The sequence below is a fragment of the Micropterus salmoides genome, unplaced genomic scaffold, assembly GCF_014851395.1.
Source record: "Micropterus salmoides isolate LMB-PRFRI ecotype aquatic unplaced genomic scaffold, ASM1485139v1 Ms_hic_scaffold_18, whole genome shotgun sequence".
Lineage (NCBI taxonomy): Eukaryota > Metazoa > Chordata > Actinopteri > Centrarchiformes > Centrarchidae > Micropterus > Micropterus salmoides.
In genome coordinates this window covers 9,079,266-9,106,914 of record NW_024040928.1, presented here as the reverse complement: position 1 = coordinate 9,106,914, position 27,649 = coordinate 9,079,266, and the positions used below count along the sequence as shown (strand labels likewise).

At 40.1% G+C, this 27,649-nt stretch overlaps 1 protein-coding gene across 1 annotated transcript; it reads right to left on the bottom strand.

Annotated features, from left to right (window-relative positions):
- Window positions 1–16,304: 16,304 nt before the first annotated feature.
- Window positions 16,305–27,431, bottom strand: opn8a (opsin 8, group member a). Its single transcript, XM_038727444.1, has 4 exons — window positions 27,278–27,431; window positions 20,272–20,565; window positions 18,863–19,188; window positions 16,305–17,541 (listed from the first exon to the last, which is right to left on the bottom strand). The coding sequence occupies exons 1-4, from the start codon at window positions 27,348–27,350 to the stop codon at window positions 17,149–17,151; spliced, it is 1,086 nt and encodes a 361-aa protein (XP_038583372.1). The 5' UTR covers window positions 27,351–27,431; the 3' UTR covers window positions 16,305–17,148.
- Window positions 27,432–27,649: the final 218 nt, after the last annotated feature.

Sequence of the window (27,649 nt, the reverse complement as noted above, 5' to 3'; positions counted from 1 at the left end):
AGGTGGCATGATTACCACGACCCCTTATTTTGAATATAAAAGATAGATATAAATTGATTATAAGGATTTCTTTTCGTAGGCATATTTATTTATTATTGTATTTATTTAATATGAATTTAAATTGTATTCCATAAATGTCTTCCTGGTTCCTTATTCTTCACATATGTTTTACAAATCTATTCGTATCTATAAATTTGTCATCATAATTTGTATAATACTGTGATGTTATGTTGTTGTTGACAATTTACTGACCTCATGTTACTCTTAAAAGCAGCCGGTGGTGTTTAATGGCTACTGCACGAGCGAACACTAGGCATCGGCTAAAACAGAGACATAACAAGAGATGGCATCACACAACATGCTAGAAACTACAGTAATATTTTTATCAGCTTGACGCTGCATATTATACAGGTGACGTAAGTTACAGCGACTGAGACCGGCGAAGAAGCTGTGTACCTGAGCAGGGCCATAGGAGTGACTTTGAACCTGGGTGGGACGCTGAAATGCTAGGGGGGTTCGTGGGCATGCCCCCCCCGATTTTTATTTGAAATAAAGCACTTAATTGCTAATTTCTAATGACTTTTGAAAGCAGAATGTACTTATTAGTGTGGCTGAAAGACGGTCTTTGTAGTGACTGACTGGAGAGGGGAGATTATGAAAACTCGAAGAGGGAGAGGGTCAGAGAGAGGGAGTATAATATAACTAGAACAAAACAGACTACATACCATAAAAACCATGTAACTGCTGCAAGTTAATGTAGCTAGCCAGAGTAAAGTGTAGTGTAGTGTTTAGTTAGTTTATTTAGTCTGGAGTATCAGAGAAACTCAGGAGGATTTTCAACAAACATAACATCCCTGTGTTTTTTAAACCCAAGAACACACTAAGACAGATGCTGGTACACCCCAAAGACCGCACACCCAATCACAAGAAAAGCAATCTAGTGTATGCGGTCCAATGCAGTGAGGAATGCACAGACCTGTATATTGGGGAGACTAAACAACCACTACACAAACGCATGGCTCAACACAGAAGGGCCAACTCCTCAGGTCAAGACTCTGCTGTTTACTTACATCTGAAGGACAGAGGACACTCATTTGAGGACCACCAGGTGCACATTTTAGACAGAGAAGATGGATGGTTTGAAAGAGGTGTCAAGGAAGCCATCTACACCAGGGTTGAGAAGCCGTCATTGAACAGAGGAGGGGGTCTACGCCACCACTTATCCCCCACTTACAATGCTGTCCTTTCATCACTTCCCAGGAAACTCAACAAACGTAACCTATTGGCCTCAGGTGAAGATACCAACGATGGTCGTTCAGTCTTGGCCACCGGTAGTCTTAACGACTGTAACGACTGTCGTCACAGCAACAAGGAACACTAACGAACCAGCGGTATCGATGACCCGGGATAACGACCCCACTGAGGTTAAATAGCTGAGTTTCCCTGCCAGTCAGTCAGAACTGAAGAAGTCCTTCGGATGAGGGACGAAACGTCTTCCAGTATCTTCAACCAAGTCCAGTTGCCCTTGATTTTAACCTTTGTTGGGTATTTAGTTATGCGAATGTTGTCTTGATGTAAGCTGTCTGTGATATTCCCTGTGTCTCACTTGGCCCTGACTCTCCCTGCAACAAATGTTTGTGAACACAGAACTGTCTTCCAAGCAAACTCTGATGACATGCTGTTGGCCTAACAAAGTCTTTTTACTAAGTGAGTTTTAGAATTTACTATCTCTACAAGCTATCCATACAACTTACAAGCTCGTTCTCCTCAGTTTTTCTACTCCTGCTCCTGTGACCTCTGTCTTCTTCCTCTTAAAATATTGCAGGATGCTCATCTCTGTGTGAACATTTTGACTACTTTTCAATTGTTTATGGACACGTAGCAGAGACACATACACACCTCAATGACAAGTTTTTAAGGTCAAGGATGGTCACAAACAGAGGCAAAAAAGTGGAGTTTGTCCCTGGTCAGCCCGCTCTCCAGACAAAGCATTTGTCGGGGCCTCTGGGTCTTTAGAGACCTTTATTCCTGCATTCTTGAGAATTTTATGCAAGTAGAACACATAACTAAATGAGCCTTTAAAATACATTTTCAAAACTAGAAACACCCCTCTAATACTCCTAAAGTAAAGTAATCACTTCAGCTGAGTCATTATTACCATAAACTGCTGCTTTGGACTGTGTTAGCTTTGACTCTGTTCTGCTATTGACCTCATCTCTGCTGTCTATCTCATGTTCACCATGTCAGTGCTAGTACTGGTGCCACTGGCCAGTGGCGGGTAGAGTTCTCAAAATCTTTACTCAAGAAAAAGTACAATTACTCCCATAAAAAGTAAAAGAAAAAAATTACAAACCTACTCATGTAAAAGTATAGGCTAATCATATATTTCATCTGCTGTTCATCAGGTTAGAAACAGCTGCTGTGCAACAGGTTATTTCTAGGGAATGCAATTTGCTTTGCGGGTTGATTATCTTTAGCTATTTCTGTTTAATAATTATTATCCTTTTTAAATCTCCATGAAGGTATTGATAAGATCACTTTAGATTATCAGGCTTGCTACCCAGCCAGCTATTGTTGCCTGTATCTTTTATTATGGACATGTAGCCTGTGCAGCAGCACAGGCAGCCAAAACAATCTGATTATACCTAAAGCATCTAAATGATCTTTACAATGCAAAGAGCTTATAGGAAGCTGTGCGTCATGCGTAAAGCCCAACAGGACAGTTTTATCCGCCCGTATTTCCTCTCTCTGTGCATCTCAAATATGATTGTTTCCTGGTAGCTGCTGAGTGAAAGCCAAGATTCGTTTCACTGGTGACATTCTGTTTATGCACTCACCGTCGGACATCGCTATAAAACAAATAAAAAAACAGGCTAATATCCATCAAAAGAAAGCGATGCTCTTTTCAACAACAGGATACTGTTAATATATCAGAATCAATCCAGTGATCATCTAACTTAGATGTTACAGTGTGATGTTTACGTTTGCTCTGCAGAGACTAAATACGCTTTTAATGCGCCATTAATGGAAAGTGAAAGTAGGTGCCAGTCAGCTTGTTAAAGAGCGACGCAGGCTGCTTTCCAACACGGCCTCCAGTGCCATGGTGAGCGCTCACTGGATTTCAGTTGTATCAGTAGAACAATTAAGCCTTAAACTGAAAAGGTATTTGCCGGATTTTCGAAACATTTATATCTGCCCAGCTCATTCATCTCTGTGATAAGCGCCCGTCTCTGTACCACAAAGGAAACCTGGCACTCTTCTGCGTAACTGCGCGCACACAGCCTAGCTGACAGCTCATTTGGTTAATGAAGCCTATTGCAGATTACAGACTGGTGAAGTTATGAAGGTATGAATGGAAAATGTAGCAAAATTAGCAAATTGCTGGTCCACAGAAAATACTCCAGTAAAGAGTAAAAGTAGGCTACAGTTTTAAAAAAGGAACATTAAAAGGTGCCAATTACCTTATTTTATTTATTTATTTAGCAAAATGATGTTACTTGTAACGAGTCACTACCCTGCAGCAGGTGTCCCCACTGATGTCTCCTTGTACAAAAAGAACAGCACAAATTAAATGTAATATTACATGGCAAGGGGGGCATGTCCCCCTTATGTATAATGGCTCATATGCGTATGAGTATCATTGAAATGGTATTAAATCTAAATTGAACGTTCCAAAGCAAATGATGCTAATCTAGCTGGCTGCTCCTGCCTTGCATCACTGTGGGCTAATATAAACAAATCATTCCAAAACTTGCTTTATATTGTTTCATCATTTCTTCCAGGCTAAAATCAACACTTTGACCTAATATTTGTACATGGGATAGTAATATGGATCGTGTTATCTGGTGAAGTAATGTGGCAAGCAATAATGTTACAACTACTGTAATATTAACAACTGGTCTACGTTAAGGCCCATTTATACTCCTGCATAGGGTCTACATGCATGGCTACGTGCGTAGCCTATGGCGTAGGTACGCACGTAGCCATGCATTTATACTTGTGTGTCGGTGTCCCCGTCATTCTGCAATTACACCCCCAAACTCTAGTTGGCAGTAGCGCTACAGCATCCACTGTGTTGACTTTTGCCGGCCGAGCAGGCTAACTTCTGGTTTAGTGCTCTGCTAATGTAAGTGGGGGTAAAACTGTAAACGTGCGACTGGTGTAGCCTTTTCAAATGTTACCGACCGAATGGATCACATTCTGATAGCGAAATGAGTCATTTCGCTCGGGTTGCGACGGTCAAATATATTGATTCACTGTGTTACAGCTGCCGTTTTGGCCGCTAGTAAATACATCAAAGCGCAGGGTACTTCCGTTCGGCTCGGAGGCATTGTGAGGCTACCCAGCTGACCAGTCACAGAGCTTACGGTCTGCGTCGACTCGACGTGTAGTTACATTTTTGAGGAGGTGCACGTCAGGCGATGGTGTAGCCTCTGCGTAGCAGCCCCATACCCCGGTAGCCTACGCCGTTGATTTGACGCAGAAGTATAAATTGCCCTTTAGCCGGCAAGCTAATGTTATCTAATTTGAGCCAACTAAAACACAAAATCACAATATATGTCACATAATTTGCTGTGAAGTTAGTTTACCTGTCCAACTGAATGAAATCCAACTTTGGGTAGGTTTTTAAATTCAAAACAAAGCAGAGCTCTCTCCATTACTCAAACGCCTTTAATGTTGACCTGTGTTTTCACCTGACATCGATCTGATTCTCTATGGGCTGACTGGCTTCATGCATGTTATGTGTGTTTTTTTTTTTAATGTGGAGTTTTTGTTGGAGTGGATTTTATGGTGTTAGTGGACTCCAAAATCAGTTCAAAATCATTATGCAAAAGACTCTGGAGCGCTCATGAACGTCGCAGCCTACTTTAACCAATGGATTTAACTGAAAATGACTCCTAGTTTCTTCACCTAGGAAGTAGCATATAGACTGCCAGAGATAACAAAGAAAGCTGGTGAATGGTTAATTTTTAGTACAACCTGTTAGTTGTCAATAAATAAGTGATTCATAAAAAAGTGATTCATTTAAACTACATATAGCCCCTTTAAGGCAAAAGTCTGACCAGTTCAGGTTGTTAATATTCCCTAACAGTGCTTCCAGTTATGATGTAATTGGTATGGTATATAATTATGGTATGTGTTTGTTGTTTTTGTTGTTGTTGTTTGCCTTAGTCATGGGTGAACCTTGCATCAACTTACAAAATACTGTTTGATTTGGTTGTCTAACAGACTGCTATCTAACACTAAGTGGAAAAAAACAGAAATTCCCACATGACCAATAAAGACCAATACATATTAAGGACACAAGCTGTGGAACATGGATAAAAAAGTTAACGTATTACCTTTTTTTTTTTGTGATTTATACACAGACACATGCACACACAAGTCAACACAAGTGCATTTTCATGTTTAACAGATGTATGATCATGCCATTCAGGTCATTCTAAAAGTGTAAATTTTCCATTGCCATTTTGTCCCTCTCAGTTGTGCATTGTATGTTCAATTTGTTTGCAGTCCAGGCTGGTGAATAACAGGAAGTATAAATACCAATCAATCTTTATCTGAGCTCTATAATGCCCCTCTGATTCTTTGTATAGGACAGATTACACATGCTGTCCACATTATCCTTCCAGTGTAGCAATCTTCCTGATTTATTTTTTATCATAAACATAACAATTCTGCAAGCTGTTCTTCTTTCTCAAGCTCCAAATACCCTAATCTGATAGAAAAAAGACTTTTAGTTTTTCATGTGCACCAAACTGTGGGCATAACTATGAGCCAAATTAATATGGGAGAATGTATGATCCACTCTGTCTGTGCTGCATTGTTTATGTGCAAAGATGTCAGCATGATAGAAATATAGGAAATTTGTGTAATGTGAAAGCTACAGGAGGTCTGATGATAACAGATGGATGTAAATGCAAACCATTGTAACTTGCCTTTAGTGTTCTTCTACGAATTTGGACAGGGACATAGGTATAGACAGTGCAGGCAGTGCAGCTGCGCTAGGGCCCGTACTGTACAGGGGCCTCGACAGGAGCAGGCCAGGTTACAAGCTGAACTTTGTTGGTTATGGTAAAAATGCCCCAATGTTCCTTATGTAACAGTAGACGCGCAGCTCACCTCATACAACCATGTCAAAAATGAGATTACGTGGAATAAATAAATGTGCATATCCCCCTTTGCCATGGTGTCAGGCAGTAGGTTTACCCACAAAAGTCTTTAGCAAGCAAAGTGTTAGAGCCATTCTGTGTATTGGTATGTGGTGGTGCACAAAGTATAAAAAATATTTGATTCGAATCAATATTCATATTTTCTATTTTCTATTCGTGTCACAAAGCTACATTTGCAACGGGGATTGCTGGGTAATATGTGTATGGCTGCCCAATCTTAAGTTTCTATTTCTATCCGGTGTTCACAGACATTTTTAACACCTCACTGGAGACATGCCTTGTGTCAGCCTGCTTGTCCCCAAAAAACCAAGGACTACAGGACTAAACGACTTCAGACCTGTCGTCCTGACCTCTGTGCTTATGAAGTCCTTTGAAAGCCTTGTTGTCCCACCTTAAATCCATCACAGACCCACTCCTGGACCCCCTGCAGTTTGCCTACAGAGCCAACAGGTCTGTAGATGATGCAGTAAACATGGCCCTTCACTACATCCTCCAGCACCTGGAACCTACGCCAGGATTCTGTTTGTGGATTTCAGCTCTGCTTTCAACACCATCATCCCAGCCCTGCTGCAGGACAAGCTCTCTCAGGTGAACATGCCTGACTCCACCTGCAGGTGGATCACAGACTTCCTGACGGACACGAAACAGCACGTGAAGCTGGGAAAACATGTCTCTGGCACTGGTTCCCCTCAAGGCTGCGTTCTTTACCCCCTTCTCTTCTCCCTTTATACCAATACCTGTCCAGTCACCAGTCTTTCAAGCTCCTGAAGTTTGCGGACGACACCACCCTCACTGGGCATCTCTGGTAGGGATGAGTCCGCCTACAGGTGGGATATCGACCATCTGGTGACCTGGTGCAGCCAGAACAGTCTGGAGCTCAACTCTGAAGACAGTGGAGATGGTCCTGGACTTCAGGAAGAGCACAGCCTCACTCTCCCCCATCATCCTGTGCGACTCCCCAGTCGCCACTGTGAACTCCTTGCACCATCATCTCCCAGGACCTCAAGTGGAAGCTGAACATCACCTCCCTCACCAAAAGGCCCAGCAGAGGATGTACTTCCTGCGGCCGCTGAAGAAGTTCATTGCCAAAGACAATGATGGTGCACTTCTACACCGCCATCATTGAGTCCATCCTCACCTCCTCCGTCAGCATCTGGTACACTGCTGCCACTGCCAGGGACAAGGGCAGGCTCAAAAATTGGTGGTCAATAAATTTGCAATCAAAAAGTTCTCTGGAGACAGTCAAGAGTCGGTGCAAAAGAGTTTATTCCAAAACCGGACACATACACCCGTCCTACATCCCTGCAGGTCGGAGGATGAAGTCAATCCTATGGTCTGCAGACAGCCTTATATATCCCTTCTGGGCTGGTTTCCCCCTCCTTTCTCTATGGTGAACTTCTTTTCCTCTGCTGTTGTGTTGTTTTTACCAATAAACACTGTTCTCCAGCTGTCATTTATTACTGTATTGTTGACTTTCTATATCTTTATACCACTGGATAAGAAGTTCACCATTTACATTTCAACTTCAGTCTCACCGTATTTTTTAAGAGTTACGCATGCTTAATTTGACACACAATTATATTTTTTAAACAATTAATATAAGAATAACATAAGTAAAGCATTTTTCATTAATGCTTGGTTTCTTACAGCAATCTTGATGTTATGTTGGCTGTTTTCTGCTTTCTGCTTATCATCTCTCTGTCCTGTTTTCATCAAGCATCTGATGGTTTTTTGGTCATCCTATCTGATGTGATTTCAACAAGCCCCTGTCGCTTTTTCTGTCATCCACTATCTGACGTGAAAAGTTAAGCAAAAAATCCTTCAGCAAGTTCACTCAAAGTTCACATAGGCTGTAATAATCAGAGGTTGGAAGTTGACAACCCTTAATTAGTAATTAATCATGTAGTCTTCATTGGTGATTAAACATGTAGTCTTAATGTCAGCAGATTAGAACATCAACAGTCCCTCATGCAGTCATAACAGCAGTAGATGACAATAGACCAAAACATGCACTTGTTACAGCAGATTCTGACCACCTGCAGCCTCCCCTGCAGTCATAAATCTACAGTAGATAACAGTTGAACAAGGCGTGCATAGTCTGTGTCTGCTGTCAGGATCCTAGCCACAGTGAGTTGTTACTGCATTCATGACTACAGTACAGCACTTCTAAGTAAAAACAAGACGCATCTAGGTGAAAAGAAAATGATTAAGAATGATTAATGATTAATACTAATTAATGATAATAAAATTATAAAAAATGATGAATTAAGAATGATTAATTATTGATACTGACTAAAGATAATAAAAATGATTAAGAATGATTATTAATGATTATTAAGGATAATCACTGATGTTTTTTTGTCTGCAATGCTCCCCTCTCTGTGTCCTAGGCATACTGATCATGCTTTTTTAACCATAACCTGACTTTGTGGAATAAGCTGGTGTCTTTTGTGCTGTGAGCTAAAGACAGGACATTGCTACTATATTTATGTATGTTTTGTAACACAATTTTCCACCACACACACTCTATAGAGTCTTAACACTGTGATCCTAGCTTTACACTCTAAAATATCACTTTAAATGTTGACAATGTAGACCACCATCGCTCTAGTAATTAATAATAACAATTTAGGCTATAATGCTCTAAAATAATTCTCAACCGTGACAGCACCCGCCATGCTCCTTATAACTTTGTCTTTGATTTCTGTACTTTGCAAATACAATATTTAATGGATAGATATACTATATGAGAGTGGTATTTACCTTCTCATCTCATACGTTGGCATTGTGCATCTCTCCCCTGATAGGCTCAGATATGTCAGCATAGCAAAAAATTTATTAGATGATATATGTCTAGATGACACAGTCCGACTCTAAAAGCGCATGTCAGTGTAAATTGATTTAAGGAGGTTAGGTATTTACTGCATATAATGCACAATGAGGAAGCAAGGCACACAAATTTGCCAATACAGGGTTCCCTTCTAGACACAAACACTGTGTGTGTGTGTGAGCTTCGTTACTGTAGAGCCCAAGGGCCCATCATAACAGCCTGCACTGTGGCCCGTTGTTACACTACTGAGTTTCAACAAGTAGTTAACAACTACTCAACTCAAGTTGTCAGGTCCAGAAGTCACTGATTATGCCATGACATGCTATTTACTGAGGCTGCCAGTTGACTTCAAGCTCAGCATGCTGGGAAAATGAGGCAGCACTAGCTACACTGTGTAGGATGCCTTGGCAACTTGGAGACTTAGAGTTCACCAAAGACGTACACATGTACTTTTATTACTGTCGGTAATTTGTTGGTAAGCCAATAATAAAGTAAACAATATTTATGTAACTTTTTTCTGTGTTATGCAGGTCTTGCTCCGCTCTTTAGAAATACAATCCACTCTTTCTGCTTATTCCCCCTATGGTGACCTCTTGGCTCGATTGCTAGAGAGCAAGTTTTATTTCAGTTTCATCCACCACATTTTGAGAAATTTGACATTTGCTCTTTTGCTGAAAGCTAGATGAAAATATTGATTCACTCTCATGTTTGTATGGTAAATATGTAGATCGAGTGTGTTAGCTTAGCACCAAGACTGGGAACGGGGGAAAAGGCTAGCACATCCAAGAAACAGTCTGGCACATGAACACTGCAACATTTAGTTATTCAAAATCAGTTATCTGAAGATGCTAGTAGGTGGATTTTGTTACGTTTGCACCGAGCCTCAGGACTGCTGCACAGGACGGTCACTCTATGGTCCATACATCCATGGTTTGGACAAAACAACCTAATTGTTCCCCCCCATTCCTTTCTCCTAAGATAAGCTTACTGGCTGCTTGCTCTAGCTACATATTTACCATATAAACACGCGATACTGATCTTCATTTTCTTCTTATTCTTGGCACAAAAGCAAATAAATGAATTTCCCAACATTTTCCAGAAACCCATACCTCTTCAATGGCAAATTAAAGAAAGGGGTCAAACAAGGTCGCAGACTTCATCATTACAGTTTTAGCCCAAAGGCATCATCTCACTCCCAGACTGTCTGCCAGAGGATCTCATTAGATCCACACTGGTTCATCAGTCCTATTTCCAAAAATGGTGGACTCAGAAGTTTTTTTGACAGCTTTGCCTTCCAGCTTCCCGCCTTTAGCAGGTGAACTGGAATGATGAGAACAACAAAACATCGGTCTCTGGGAGCACAGGAGCTTGTGCCAGGAGTTACGCTGGAAGATGAAATATATGAAAAGGTAGAGCGGGTTGGCCGTTAATCGGAAGGTCGGTGGTTCAATCCCTGGCTCCCCCTGGTTGCGTGTCGAAGTGTCCTTGGGCAAGATACTGAACCCCGAATTGCCCCTGGCGGCTGTTCCGCCAGTGTATGAATGTGTGTGAATGTTAGTTTCCGTTTGAGCACTTAGGCTCAGTGTATGAATTTGTATGACTGGTGAATGCAGATGTAGTGTAAAAGCGCTTTGAGTGGTCGAAAAGACTAGAAAGGCGCTATACAAATACGGAGCATTTACATTTATACGGTGGAACTCTTGGCGAAGAGGCATGGCAACAGGGTGACAAATGGAGCCATGTGGCCCTGTTCCTGGGAGTGAAACATGCTCCAGAAGCTGGCAGTCACATAGGGAGTCCAGGCAATAAAGAACCCTGAACTAATCATCACAGCCACCTGAAACAAGAAGAGCAGATGAAACAAAAGAGGAAGATGTGAAATAAGGGTGTTTGATGATCCAAATGAAATGTTGCAAATGTTGTAATGTAATGTTGGAAATTGTTGGAAACCCTACTCAGTTATCCACAGTCCAGTGCTTTCCACATGCTGTTACATATCCTCACATAACTAACTAACTAACTAACTAACAGGAGATACAGGTAGCTGTGTGGTGACTAAGATGAGTGAAACAGTAAAATAAATTACATAAGATCTCCCCATTAAGAAAGACGCTGTGCGCATTTACGCATTCAGTACTATAGGCTGGGCTTATGTGAAAAGATTCTGGAGCAGACACAGGCACAGTTACAGGGGTTTTATTGAACAACAGGTAGGAAAGGTGCTTTGAAATCCTTTGTGAGGCTGGGTCTGAGTGCCGGCAAACAGGCGAGAGACAAAAACAACTCGGCTCAGGCAGGCAGGCTGGGCTTCCAGGCCTGAAGCGGGTATCACTTGGATGAACGGACATGATCCATCAGGGGAGCTACCGTCTTGTTAAGAGGAGCCGAACTCCTCTGTAGTTTGCACCCTGCCTACAATCTTGACCATCGGATTACCACAGACTCTTTTACTCATAGATTTGTCTTTTGATAAAATGTTTTTTAATGTCATGAGTTGAGAGTGAAACAGATAAAAGCCATCAATTTTCTTTATTCCCGTGGCCTGCTTATCTATGAGTGAAAAAGTAGGCTTTTAGACAATCAGACAGGACAGATGAATCCGCATCTCTGATCTATGGAACATGGTCCAGCAGCATCCAGCTCTAACCTATTTGGTAGAAAAAAAACAAAAAAGCATTTGTGTGGAAAAACAAAGTGAAAATGAATGTTAGAGGTAAAAACATACACTTCCTCAGTGTCTGCAGGGCATTTGCTGCTACACAAACAAATCTGTGGTGTTCTCAGAAACCCAGGTGACTAGATGCTGACCTTGTGTGGTGTCAAGCAAAATCGGCAGATCAGTGAAAAACTTTTTCCCTGCTGCATGACCAACATTTCACCACATATTTTCAATCAAATACAAAACAATTACGACCTTTGGTAGCAGGGACAGGAAGTTGGTGCATCTCAGCAGGGACAGGAGTTGGCTGGGTGGCCAACTGGATACGAGGAGGAGCAGGATTCAGCAGGGTCACCGACGAGGAACCTGGAGCAGATGTCGGTCGGGCTGCCGATAAAGAACCAGAAGGCCACCAACAGGAAATTAGGAGCAGGGGTCAGCTGGACTGCCAACAGGGAACCAGGCCCAGCTGAGTCCCTGGGGACGGCTTCACTGAAGTAGACTCCTTGGCAAGATCCTGCAGGGAACTGGTTGGTATAGGGCTATCTGGCAGAAGGCAGAACCGTTTTGCAGGCCATCCTGACTCTCTCTCTCGGTCCGTGTGCTTGCTTTTCCCTCTATCTGTGTGAATACTGTGCTTGCCTCTTTTGTGTTTGTGTGGCCTGTTTGTTTTCCGTCTGAAGTGCCTCAACATCTATGTAATGCTATTTAAATCAATATGGAATGAATGATTGAAAGCACTGTATTCCCTCTCCTGTTGTCAGTCTGGAAAGTGGTCTCCGCTGGTCTCAGAGGCTTTGTACGGTCCTGCTGCTCTGTGCGATAACCACGCCCCCTTCATTTGAATATAAAAAATAGAAATACTCAAGGATTTTTTTTCATAGGCATATTTATTTATTAATGCATGCTGGTTCCATATTATTGTTGTTGTTGGTCTATTGTGTGCACATACACATGACATGACATGGACATGTCTGTCTGACTTGGGAGAGGGATCCCTCTTCTGCAGCTCTTCCCGAGATTGATTTCCCTGTTCAAGGGTTTTGTGGGAGTTTTTCCTTCTAAATTGAGGGTCAAAGGGAGTGACATATGCTGTACAGACAAATACAGAATACAGACAGAAGCTTTACTTCCCCCACCTCCTGATGGAAAATCAAGCTGTTTGAAGCTGACCTTTTGCCCCCAATTTCAGTCATTTCTGATAATGGACCATGGCCTCGCATTCAGTATGTCAAACCATAACCATGTTGTCAGGGCTGGACTGGGACAAAAAATCTGACATGTCTACATGACTTGTTTACTGACACCATGGTGATCAGAGGTGGCCATGGAGTACACAAGTTACACTCAAGTACAAGTAACCTACAAGTCATTTTCACAGCAGTGTGGGATTAGCCAACGCGATGCCGACAAAACAACCTCACCTCAGCCATTTTAACAGTTAGTCAAAGTTAAGAATGCATTAGAAGACTATGCTAGCTACAAAAACAATACCAATCAAACATGCAAGCAGTGTTGGGCGGGCCCTCGCACGTGTAGCGTGTTGAGGTGTGAGGCGGCCACGTTGCAGAATCTGGAACTCTGCTGGTGTGGCGGTGAATTTGCCACACGCTTCGGAAACCGTCCCCTTTGTGGCGCTATAACTGAATATTGGCATGTAGAAGTGTTCAGGGTGTGACTGTTATCAAGCACGTAAAGTTTGGCGCAGATGTGAGCATGTACGCTGAAGTTACAACTTCCTCTTTCATGGTGAATCATCGATTTGAGGAGTCTGAGGATTTCTCCCCCAGAAGATTTTGAGCATTAACACTTAATTTCCTGCATTCTGGAGACATTTTCTGCACCAATTTATGGTGGAAATGTCTTTATTTATATAAAGGGAAGCAAAAAATTCAGCTGGCAGGTGAGAATTCAGAATATAAAAATATAATATATGCAGTAATCAGTAGCTTATTTTTTTTTAGATGAAGTTACTTTTTTTTGGACAACGCAGATGTTTCTTCTATATTTACATTGCATTGCATGTTCTTATTGTGCAAATACACCTTTTTTATAGCATTCATTTCTTCAAGTTTTTTTCGAGCATTTCACAAATGCTTTCAAAAGTTGATAGGGGCAACATCTGCCATTTAAAACAGGTCCCTGAGCTACTCCATGCTTACCGCTCATAGACTGTGTGTAAGAAAGGGACGTAGTCATCGTGACATCACCCGTTGGTTTGTGGACTGCCGTTTTGAAGCCTCTAGTTTGGCCGATAGAGTGCCGCCATGTTGATTTTTTGCAACCAGTATTTCTAATGGAACTGGACTTGCAAGCAGAAGAGTCGCCCCTGCTGTCATTTTTTTAAACAGTTAAATAAATAAATAATTTACATTACACCGGCCCCAAAGATGCATCGGCCCACTGGACATTTGCCCAGTATGTCAGATTACCAGTCCACCTCTGCATGTAGGACAAATACCGTAACAGATGCAATTGGCTAGCCTGGCACTGTCCAAAGGTTAAAATCATATATTACAACACATATACTACGTACAAAAACTTTGATTTAGTCAAGCAAATAACCGACAATAAATCCTCAACCTGACATCTGTACACACAGATTTTTGTACAGACTGAACAATGGAGCATATTAATTAGTGAGCTTTAGTAGGCGAATTTGTTAATTTTGGACAGAGCTGGGCTAAACATTTCTTTACACAGCTTATTGGGCTGTAGCTTCATGTTTAATGGATAGATATACTATATGAGAGTGGTATTTACCTTCTCATCTCATACGTTGGCATTGTGCATCTCTTCCCTGATAGGCTCAGTAATGTCAGCATAGCAAAATATTTATTGGATGATAACGAAAACGATTAGTTAGCAGGACTGAAATTATAAATGAGATTGTTGCCACACGTTACTATAACAGTTAGACCATATAGTAATGCTTCTGTAACTTACTGAATGGATCTTCTGCTGTGGTGGCACCGTTGCATTATTGAATGTTATACAGGTCACGTAATTTACAGCAACTGAGACTGGTGAAGAAGCTGTGTACCTGAGTATCAGTAAAATGGCAATAAATCTAAACGTTCCCGAAGCAAACAGATGCATGCTAATCTAGCTGGCTGCTCCTGCCTTGCATCACTGTGAGCTAGTATAAACAACATGTGGCAAGCAATAACGTTACAACTACTGTAATATTACAAACTGGTCTGTGTTAGTGCCGGCAAGTTAATGTCTAAATCTAATTTGAGCCAACTAAAACACAAAATTGCAATATATTTCACATAATTTGCTGTAATGTTACTTTACCTGTCCAATTAAATGAAAGCCAACTTTGGGTAGGTTTTTAAATCCAAAACATAGCAGAGCTCTCTCCATTACTCAAACGCCTTTCCAATGTTGACCTGTGTTTTCACCCGACATCGATCTGATTGTCTATGGACTGATTGATGGGCTTCAGCACATAAATTCTTATTCTTATTCTTTGTGGCGTTTTTTGGTGTTAGCGGACGCCATTTCATTAGCTGTGGTGTTGCTGCTGTGTGTAGCAGAGTTCAGAGTTCAAAATCAGTATGCAAAAGGCTCTGGAGCGCTCATGAACAACGCAGCCTTCTTTAACCAGTGGATTTCGGAAGCAGTACATAGACTGCCAGAGATAACAAAGAAAGCTGATGAATGGTTAATTTTTATTTGATTTTACAACCTGTTCAAAAATAGTCAATAAAAAACTGATTAATTTCATTTAAAAAACTACACATAGCCCTTTAAAGGCAAAGGTCTGACCTGTTCAGGTTGTTAATGTTCTGGAACAGTGCTTCCAGTTCTGATGTAATTGGTTTATGGTGTGTGTTTGTTGTTTCTGTTGTTGTTGTTTGCCTTCGTCATGGCTGAACCTTGCATGAACTTACAAAATACTTGTTCTTAATTTCAAATGATTTGTTTGTCCAACAGACTATTTTCTAACACTAAGTGGGAAAAAACAGAAATTCCAACTAAACCAATTAAGACCAATACGTATTAGGGGACACAAGCTGTGGAACATAGATAAAAAAGTTAATGTATTACCTTTTTCTTTATTGTGATTTATACACAAACACATGCACACACAAGTCAACACAAGTGCATTTTCATGTTTAACAGATGTATGATCATGCCATTCAGGTCATTCTAAAAGTGTAAATTTTCCATTGCCATTTTGTCCCTCTCAGTTGTGCATTGTATGTTCAATTTGTTTGCAGTCCAGGCTGGTGAATAACAGGAAGTATAAATACCAATCAATCAGACAACACATGCTGTCCACATTATCCTTCCAGTGTAGCCATCTTCCTGTTTTTTTTTTTATCATAAACATACTTATGCTGCAAGCTGTTCTTCTTTCTCAAGCTCGAAATACCATAATCTGACATACTTTTTTCATGTGCACCAAATCATGTGGGCATAACAGTGTGTCCCTGTAGCCAAATTCATATGGAGGGATGTATGATCCACTCTATCTGTGCTGCATTGTTTATGTGCAATGATGTCAGCATGATAGGAAAATTGTATATGTATGTGAAAGCCACAGGAGGTTGCATGGTTTGCATAATGATAACGTATGGATGAAAAGGCGGGTTTGGACAAGTAGTTGCTCAAGTTGTCAGATCCAGAAGTCACTGATATGTTTAAGCCATGAAAACCATAATTTAAAGCTGATTACCATTTACTGAGGCTGCCAGTTCACCTCAAACTTAGCATGCTGGGAAAACGATGCAGCACAAGCTACACTGCGTAGGATATCATGGCAATTGTAGACTTAGAGTTCACCAAAGACATACACATACTGTCGTTAATTAGTTGGGAAGCAAAGGGAAGATCACACTCAAAAGTAAGCAATAATATTTATGCTACGTTTTTCTGTGTCTTATGCAGCTCTTGCTCTGATCTGTGGAAATACAATCCACTCTTTCTGCTTATTTCATCTTTCATCTTCTATTATTTCATCCGCCACATTTTGAGAAATTTGACATTTGCTCTTTTGCTGAAAGTTAGATGAAAATATTTATTCCACTCATGTTTGTATGGTAAATATGTAGATAGAGCGTGTTAGCTTAGCACCAAGACTGGAAACTGGGGAAACAGCTAGCACAACAGAGAAATAGTCTGGCACATAAACACTGCAACATTTAATCAGTTATCTAAAGATACTAGTAGGTGGATTTTGTTACGTTTGCAACGAGCCTCAGGACTGCTGCACAGGACGGTCACTCTATGGTCCATACATCCATGGTTTGGACAAAACAAGCTAACTGTTCCCCCCATTCCTTTCTCCTAAGATAAGCTTACTGGCTGCTTGCTCTAGCTACATATTTACCATATATACATGAAATACTGATCTTCTCTTCTAATTCTTGGCACAAAAGCAAATAAATTAATTTCCCAACATTTTCTAGAAACCCATACCTCTTCAATGGCAAATTAAAGGGTCAAACAAGGTCGCAGACTTCATCATTACAGTTTTAGCCCAAAGGCAACATCTCACTCCCAGACTGTCTGCCAGAAGATCTCATTAGATCCACACTGGTTTCATAAGTCCTATTTCCAAAAATGGTGGACTCAGAAGTTTTGACAGCTTTGCCTTCCAGCTTCCCGCCGTTAGCAGGTGAACTGGAATGATGAGAACAACAAAACATCGGTCTCTGGGAACACAGGAGCTTATGCCAGGAGTTACGCTGGAAGATGAAATATATTAAAGGGTTGTATACGGTGGAGCTCTTGGCAAAGAGGCATGGCAACAGGGTGACAAATGGAGCCATGTGGCCCTGTTCCTGGGAGTGAAACATGCTCCAGAAGCTGGCAGCCACGTAGGGAGTCCAGGCAATAAAGAACCCTGAACTAATCATCACAGCCACCTGAAACAAGAAGAGCAGATGAAACAAAAGAAGAATTAGGGGTTGGGAAGAGACAAGAAGGAGAGGCCTTGCTCTGTCCGATGGTACCAAAAACCTCTAAACTGCATATTGATTTTGTTTAATCTATTCAAAAACTAAAGTATAAAAACTGTTGGCTTTCCTCCTCTTAAGTAAACACTGATAAAACTACATTGAGTCGTCTGGAAAGAAAGAGTGATAGAGTGAAACAGATAAAAGGCATCAATTTTGATGATGACTGATTCCTACTGAATTGGAACCTATTTGGTAAAAAATAAAAATAAAAATAGCATTTGTGTGGGACAACAAAGTGAAAATGAATGTTAGAGGTAAAAACATACACACCCTCAGTGTCCGCAGGGCATTTGCTGCTACACAAACAAATCTGTTGTGTTCTCATAAAACCCAGGTGACTAGATGCTGACCTTGTGTGCTGTCAAGCAAAATCGGCAGATCAGTGAAAACACTTTCACTTCTGATCTTTGTCAATCCTTACTCTTGTTTAAACTTACACTTCCTGCAAAGTCACATTCCCTGACGCATGACCAACGTTTACAATCACAATATTTACAATCAAATACAAACGAATTACAACCTTTGCTTTTGAAATCTGCTTCAAACACACTTTAATAATCAATTTTTGTCAGGTTTTTTTTTTCATCGAGGCAGCTTCATTTTGACAGCCACGACCTTTCACCTTCATAGTAATGGATTCAAAATAAGTCAATAACAAGAATAGTAGCAAATGTCATGTGTAAGATGTTGTTATATGATGTCGCAGGTTTGGCCCTTTCCCCCTCACTCTCTCTAATGCACACACTTTGACATCAGTGTTAGTTGGTGTTTGGGGCTTAAGCAAATTAATGGAAAAGTCTCGTGATATTCTATGTTTCTCCTATTGTCAGCAAATCTCATGTAATCAAGTGTTGCCTATGTAGCCAATCCTCAGTGGGAATGGAAGCACTTAGGGCTGAGTGCCACAGACATCGAAGGGAAGTCAGAAAGTATTGAGAGATTGACTAACACATTGCTGGCTGCACTGGCTTTTTCATGTGATTTGGGATTTAACAGGGTCTGTATAGGATGAGATTCCACATGCCATAAATCCAGTAAAAATCTAGGCAATCAACAGTAGGACAGAAATAGATGCTGGTCACCTGTCCATCATTCTTCCATCTAACTCTACACATCTAAATTCAAAATATGCCTCTACTTGACCCTGACACACAGTATTACATGAACAGGGCTGCTGCTGAGCTATGTTTTTTTAGAGAGTCAAGAGTCAATACAGCATTATACTTACAAGAGTGATTTTCTTCTCAATCTTGCCATATTGAAAACCATTGCTCTGGATGGATTGGTAGGCCCTGTGCAGCTTCCAGGCAATACCAAAATAGGTAAAGAGGATGACCAGACAGGGGATGAATGTGCAGAGTACAGACATGGTCATGATGAAGGTGGAGTGGTTTAGGGACTCTCCATAGCCCGTCCAGTCTATTGAGCAGGCAAGTCCAAATGGCTCTGGCCCATAGCTGCCCCAGCCCAGAAGAGGAAACAAGGCCCACAGGCTAGCATACAGCCAGATCCCACTGATCGCAATTCTGATGGTTCTCCTCTGGAACTTGATACCTGTGCACAAACAAATTTTAAATTCAGTTTATCAATATGAAATTCAGTATGTCACCTATGTGGCACTATTGTGATTTGTATAGATACAGTACTACTTTGCACCACAGTATATTCTAACTCCGACTACATTTTGCATTTACTTACTTTTGCATCATAAAGCATAAGCAGCAACTAGGCTTGTGTACATAACCTCTTTCATTGGCACAGCACGTAATGAGGAGTTTTATACAATAATAACCGTGTGGAGGCATTACAGTCAGAGAGGAGTTGACCATTAGATTTGGCAGAAAAGGTTCCTCCCTTTGCATAAAGAATAAGAGTGGAAAGGAGGATTCTGTGATAGCTAATCCCCACACAAACATGAACCTTAGATCTTAGTTAAAGGGATAGTATGTGACTACAATTAAATACACTTTTTAATTCAGCAAATATTTCCTCGCGGTTTGCTAGCTCTCCATTTTTCCTACACAGCCCCTGTTCTGTAAATGGAAAACCAAGAAAGTGAGTGGTCCTTGCCACACAACATTGTACCAGCCAGTCAGCAACAGGTGGATTTGCTTGTCCACATGAGTGATGGGGGGAGGATAGGAGTGGGAGAGAGACTTTTCTACCAGCACATTCAAAGGAGAGATGGTCAAAAAACAGCCAGTGAGGAAAAGGTTTAAAAAAGTAATATCGGCAGACAAAATGAGGGAGCTTTGTATTTGTTTGGCAGTTGAGTTCAGATATCTTCAATCCTTCGGCAGGAGGAGGTTGATGGAACCTCGGAATTCTTTAAAACCTCATTAACATAAAGTATTTTTCATTTCAATTTTTGCATTCTATGATATCCTTGCATTACAAATATGCTATGGTAAATGTTAGGGGAAAATGGTGGATATGGCAAATAAATCATGGTGAATGTATAGGTAGGGTTAGGCAACTAAAATACTTGCTTAAAATTCAGGAATGATTGTGGTTACGACCATTGAAAAAGTTAGTTACAGGTTTGTGACTCTCAAACCACTTGTGGAGGTGCTCATAGACTGATATAAGTAGTGTGATCCACTATGGCTCTACTCAGTGCTTCTGAGATTACACTACCTGCCTTGGGTGGACTTCCTGTTACCAGGTACCTCACCATCCCCATCACAGCCAGAGTCATGATGCTGGTTATGCTGAAGATCATGCCCATCACGCCATAGTAGAGACAAGATGTGTCGCCTCCAATCCAGGCATGGTTAAAAGCTGAAGATATGGACAGAGGATACATGCTGAGGGCCATGCCAATATCTGTTATGGCCAAGTTCACTGTCAGCAGCTCGGGAGCTTTCAGCAGGGTGAGGCGATGACCTGCGCTGACCAGGACTGATGCATTGCCCAAGATAGACAGGATGGCTGCAGAAAGAATGCAAAAGGAAAGAGAAACAAGAAGTGACATCTCAAAACAACAGTTTGACAATTAGCTATACCTGTTACCTGAGAGATTTGCTTGATTTCACCCATTGCTGGTGACACCAGGCAGGATTCATGCCTTCATGGTGGTTCTTAAAAACTAAACTGACTTCAAGTCTTCCAAGTTGATACTGCTCTCACCCTTTCCCAACAAATATCAATATTAATTAGAGCATGCAGTTTAATTTCTCAGTGACATGCTCATACCTTCTATATTCTTAGCAGACAGCGTTCAACTTGATTTTCTGCTGCTGTAACTCTTCTATTTGAGTTTTAATATGTTGTGTATTCTAAAATGCGTTTCCCAGCAAATTCAACAGTTGTTGCTATTCTCTGACCTCACTTACTGTGGGTTTTTCTCATCCCTCAGGATTGTCTAGTTTGTTCTTACACCATGCTTGGTTAAGTCCAGACTCTGTAGAGTTCAAAATAGTGTGTGGAGGCTGGCTGTTTGTGAGCTGTCAGACAGGAACCAATGACACAATAACACCACTCACATTTTTGTAAATATTTAATTATATCTTTTCATGTGACAACACTGAAGAAATGGCACTTAGCTACAATGTAAAGCAGTGAGTGTACAGCTTGTATAACAGTGTAAATTTGCTGTCCCCTCAAAATAACACATCACACAGACATTAATGTCTAAACCGCTGGCTACAAAAGTGAGTACACCCCTAAGTAAAAATGTCCAAATTGGGCCCAATTAGCCATTGTCCCTCCCCAGTATCATGTGACTCGTTAGTGTTACAAGGTCTCAGGTGTGAAGCTACCAGCACAACATACTCCTCTCCCATAGTACTGCAATAAGATAAATAAGATGCTTTTTTACTTCCTTTTTGTCAATGAGCTCTAACCTCACTTAGAAATGAAGCACACGTCTGTTTTCTCTGTTGCTTGCATCAGCCACTATTCTGCTTCTCATGTCAAGTATCGTGTCGGGATGTTGCTGCATGCCCTCTCCCGAGCCTCCATTCAACTACAGCGACATCACCGCAGCTAAAGAAATGCAGTCCACTAACACCACAAAACGGCCGGGTCCCAGCACAACACAATCTCCAACATAAACTCCATGTAAGGATAAAAACCAACAACAAAGTTTTATGTGCTGAAGCCCATCAGGCCAAATGAGAATCAAATCAATGTCGGCAACAGTCAACATCAGCAAGCCTGGAGTCACAGAGAAACCTTCGGGGGGTTTTTTGGAACTGACAAAACAGACACAGAGTTGGCTTTCATCATATTAGATAGGTAAACTAATGTTACTGGAATGAATGTGTTTTTTGTTTTTTTCTTTTATTGCCAAAAAACACTGAAGAAAGAGGAGGTAGCATGAAGTGGCCATCACTTGCATCTTTGTCAGAGGAGGACAAGAAGAAGAAGGAGAAGAAGGAGAGCAACACAGAAAATAACCCAAAACAATAGACACTTTTATATTATATTCCCCTTACATGCCTTCTTGTTTATGTGTAAACACAGAGTAAGAATTGGAGAACAGCACATAGCTCATTGTTACTGTGTGATTGGGAGATGAGCATGGGAGAACAGTGGATACTTTTAATACAGCCCACACCCCTAATAATATTGTGAAAGTACAGGATAACAAGTGGAGAACATTCAAGATTTTTTTACAACTCTCTGCTTACCTTATTAGTCTTATGTAATGTTTGTAAAGAATGAAAATAAATACTAGGATCCTCTGTACCCCATTAAACATTTAAGAATATCTATGTTTGATCCACCTTCATATACACAGTATATGTGACATTGTTACATTTCTGCCTTGTGCAGGATGAACTGTAAATAGTTTTATTTATTGCACATTATCAGCCCCAGCCACTGCTCTTTATTCTGGATTTGTTGTACCTAAAAAAATGTATGTGACAGCTGAATCAGATGATGGTGAGAGTCATTTTCTTCATTAATGCTAAAGTAGTTGCCTTTACATTCAAAGGTGTCTTTGAGGGTGAACTGATAAATGGTAAGCCATATGTTGATGACTGTGGAATGCTCATTCATTGGAGACATTGACAATGAACTTCAGGATACTGTTCAGTATGTAAAGGAACAATCCTTGTCTCATAGCTGGCTTAGACGATGGTCACCTTAGCAATCACAACAATCAGGTCCCAGTTTGGGTTCGGGAGGCAAACACCATCTCCACATTTAAGAGTAGGCTTAACAAGGCTAAGGCTTTCTCTGTAATAAAGCTTGTAGTTAAGACTTGCTCAGGCAAGCCCTAAACCATCCCTTTGTTATTCTAGGCCTAGACTGCCGAGGGACTTCCCACTGATGTCTGCGACTTTGTTGCAGGGGAATAAAGACACGCTCGATTGAGTTTACTTTCTATTGTGATAGTTATTATAACACCTCTTGTGAGAAGTATCAGGGTCCAGCCTGGACAGCTTGTCCTCTAGTGAGGAGGAAACTTATGTAGTGGCAGATACTTGTTTACATCAGATCAGATCTCTCTCTCTCTCTCTCTCTCTCTCGCCCATTGCCATGAATTTTAGGTTGCAATGTTGTCAGAGCACAAATTCACATATATAAACAATAAAAATATAATTAATTAATAATGTGATAATTAAGTTACTTTATACAAACAACAATGGTTCTCCATTTGTTGCATGAGGAAATGTGTTTAAAAAAATATTTACTTTCAGCTTATTGGAAAATGTTAAATCCTCATTCTACAGAATTTCTTTTCTACTGGGGATGACTATACATACATATATATACTATACATACTGTATATATAGGCTATAAAGAAGAATATTAAACACTGCCAACGACGGACACTATAATATATATATATATATAATCTAAATGATTTGTAACTTATAGATACAAACACAATGGTTATTAAACATTTTAATTATGGAGTGATAATGTATAATTTAAAGGAAGGGGATGAAGATCCGATAAGTTCAAATTCAAGTTTATTTACAGCACATTTAAAAAGGTAAAGTATTCCAAAGATTAGGAGCAGCTACTGAAGAGGCTCGATCACCTTAAGTTTTTAACCTGTATCTGGGGACATCAAGGAGCATCTGATTGGATGACCTCAGTGCTTTGACCGGAGTGTGAACATTTCTGATAAATAAGAAGGTGCCAACCTATTAAAAATTTTAAAGACAAGCAATAAAATCTTAAAATCAGTCCTAAGGCGGACAGGAAGCCAGTGGAGCCAAGCTAAAACATGGGTAATTTGTTCAAGCTTTTTAGTTCCTCTTAGAGGTTGAGTTGCTGCATTCTGGACTAACTGTAACCGATCAAGAGATGAATGACCAACTCCAACATACAAAGAATTACAGTAGTCTAGTTGAGACGTTATAAAATAATGAATTACTCTTTCAAAGTCTTGGCAGGTAGGGCTTGACTTTAGCCAACAATCTCAGCTGAAAGAAACTTGCCGTTACAACAGAACTAATTTGTTTTTCAAATTTAAAAGCACTGTCGAAGATCACGCCTAGATTCTTGGTAAATGGATGAACCAAGAGCATCTACACAAGCACTTAAATCCCCAGGTCGACCGAACACAACAACCTCAGTCTTACTTTCATTCAGACAGAGAAAGTTCTGATTCAGCCAGATTTCAAGACCTCTCAGGCAGTTAAGCAAGAACTGAGTTGCGGCTTTATCATTGGATTTTACAGGCAAATAGATTTGTATATTATCTACAAAGCAATGAAAGGATATATTGTGTTTCTTGAAAATGGACCCCATGTACAGTGAAAAAAGCATGGGGCCCAATCATAGACTTTATATAAAAAGGGCCCAATATGAACCCTTGGGGGACCCCACAAGAAATAGGGGCAGAAGATGAAGAAAACTTAGAAACTCCCATTTGAACCATTTGAGGGCTGTGCCCCTAATGCTGACACTGAGTCGGGATAAGAGAATTACATTGGTTCACAAATTTATAGTGAATCTCATCTACACTTTTAAGCAGGTAACCAATAATGTGTGATAGATAACATGTTTGAAAAATAATTTCTTCTACTGCTATGCAGGAAAGTGCTTACCATTCATGTGATTCTAAAAATAGAAAAATATTGGACCATTAATTATAAACTTACTGATGATGTCTACTCCATTAGAGAGATTGGTTGATGTGTTCTGGGTTCAACCACTTTTACATAATATCTCTCTCTTACATAAGGTTATGGAAATTTGATTGATACAACATTAAATATTGTGCTGACGTCTTCATTTTTAAATTGTCCTTTTAATCTGTGAAAAAGCACATTAGTTTTTTGTCCCTCAATAGTCCTAATGGAATTTTCTCTCCCAGAGCAACGTTAACTGACACAAGTGTTCTGCATTCAGTCCTTATTCATCATTATAATAATTAGTATTTTTTGAAAATGTTTCTTGCATGTTGAATGTGATTCTTATGTACGAAATTAAGGTTTAAATGGTATAAATATTTAAATTAAACATGTTGTAAATTATTATTACTATTATTTAGTAATAAATCATAGAATTTAAATTCTCAAAAGATACACTAAACTATCAATTTGTAACTCTAATTTATAATGAAATTAATAACTATAACCAAAATTACCATCAACAGCTAGTAGGTTGAAGGATTTGGAGTTACATAGAAGAGATTGACGATACATTCAATCTTACGCAAAATTATAGAAACCAGTATATATATACACAAGCAGTTATTTAATAGATAAACAAAAGCAAAGGTGTGAGAGAGAGAGCTTCTTTGTTCTGCCTCCCTTTGTCTCGCGGGCATGAGCATGAACACATGTGGTCAGAACAAAGAGAACATGTGAACTGGAGTTTTAAAGTTCCTCTCCGCCATGTGTGGTTGTGTTTAAGGAAAATGTCCCCAGTGACAGCTGAACCTTATTTCACCCCATATCTCCCCACAATGGCCTGTGCGCTGATGCTCTAACTGATTACTGGATCACCTATTGTTCTTTTACTTCATGGCTACACCAAGGGAACTGGCAAAGCAAAGCAACCCCACCGCAAAGCTAATGAAATGATGAAACTTCCCTTGGAGGTATACATTTACAATTCACAAACATACATACACACACATATAGAGAGAGAGAGAGAGACACACACACACACACACACACACACACAGAGTTTGCCAGCACTACCTGAACATTTTCCTGATTTCTCCTACACCAAGGATTTTGTTAATTCTTTTAATTCTCTGTGTTCCTTAAAATTAGATTTCATCGCTCCTTGAATAATACACCAAACGTAATGACTGAAAAGGTGGAGTTAGTAAGATTTAATTTTCCCCCCAATCCTGCCTTTTTTTAGATGTTGATCACCCGCTCAAGAATTCCTTGAGCTATTTATTTTCTATTACTGAACTCATAGAAATCATGTCTAATATGAGAGTATCCTCCAGCCATCTTGACATAATTAAAAAAAAAAGAGTTTTAAGTTGAAAAATTATGTTATGTTGAAACATCTCTCTCCGGCGTTGAATTATGGATGAACGTTAAGCTAATGTTACTTTTATATTTTGGAAGAAATGGCGGAAGGATGCAGAGATCAGTAGCAAGTGATTAACAAACACACCCAGTCTTTTGAAAGTGGGCATCTGGGCACATTTCAGATTTAATGAACTTACTGGGAATCATGAACTGGACAAGAGGATGTTATACATTGAGATGCAATGAATCGTTTGAACTTTTGCCAGGTCAATCGTAATCAAATCATGATCTCTATTTCAGCTTGTTCGTCATCATTACATAATTATCCAACATTTTTGTGTGGAACCAACTACTGCAGAGACCTGGATAAGGTGTTTCCATGCTACAGTATCCTGCTTTTCTAATGGAGTATAGCTAGGATATCCAGGATTCTCAAAACACGGAATAAGGGCTCATCCAGTTTAATAAGGTGTTCACATGCACAAAACCTAGATCCTAACCAAGTTAACAAGATAATTATAACCAGGATATTTGTGCACATGTGAACACATTCACTGTGTTGGCACTCTTTCAGCACATTGGTATTTCTTCATTCACCTCATTCAGAAGATGGCATATCAACCTCAGTCATAATTTTATGTAAAATACAATGCACTGGAGAAATCTAGTGAGATATAAATAAATGGATTTAAATTAAAACCCAACTAAACTGAAGTTGGCATGGAGAACAAAGTGAATGAGATACAAAGCTCCTATATGTAAAGGCTGTGAAAAGGGGACACCTAACTGTAATATGTACTTGAATGTTATATGGTGTGTTAGTGTTTGGTATGAAAAATCAATTATGTGGTGTGCTTGTTGGATAGACTGTGTTTAAGATCTTTTGTTAACAACACTCAAGCCAAACCACTTCAACATGATTTCTTATCAGTTCTGAAGTAGGAACAAGAAGTAAAGCAAATCAAACTAAGAATATTGTATGCACAAAATGGGGAGCTGATAAGACAGAAACAGGTAGTTTGACACGAAAACCCTGCCTCCTCACTGTCTCTTTGGACCAACAAAGAGAATATTCATTTTGAGGCTTAATAAAGTGCTTATTTCTGAATCATGGGTTTTTACCTTTATCACCTGTCCTAAAATGTATCTATGCAAGCTCAAAATTTTAATCTTAGTAATTTCAGATTCCCACCTACGGTCGACCCGATATGATAATGAAATAGGGTAAGCAGTGTACTTACCAATTATGACCAGGTACATCCCTGCCCAAAAATCAACAGTAGGTGACAGTTTAGACACGTATTTATCATCCATGTTTGTCCAGTCAGTGATAAAAACACAGATAACTTTAAGTAGGAAAAAACACAACAAAAACACAAAACAGGTTATGAAGTTTAGTCCCGAATGTACCTGGACTGAATTTTTAAAAGACTGAGCATATTGTTTCTTGTCAGCCCAAATATTCTCTCTTTACTGCCACCAAATGTACAGGCATGGAGACCCATGCAGACAATTCGCTGTATGGTACAGTACACAGCTACACAGATGATCGACAGAGACAGACTCCCCCTCCACCCTGCTACTTTCACACACCAACATACCCAGAATTGCTA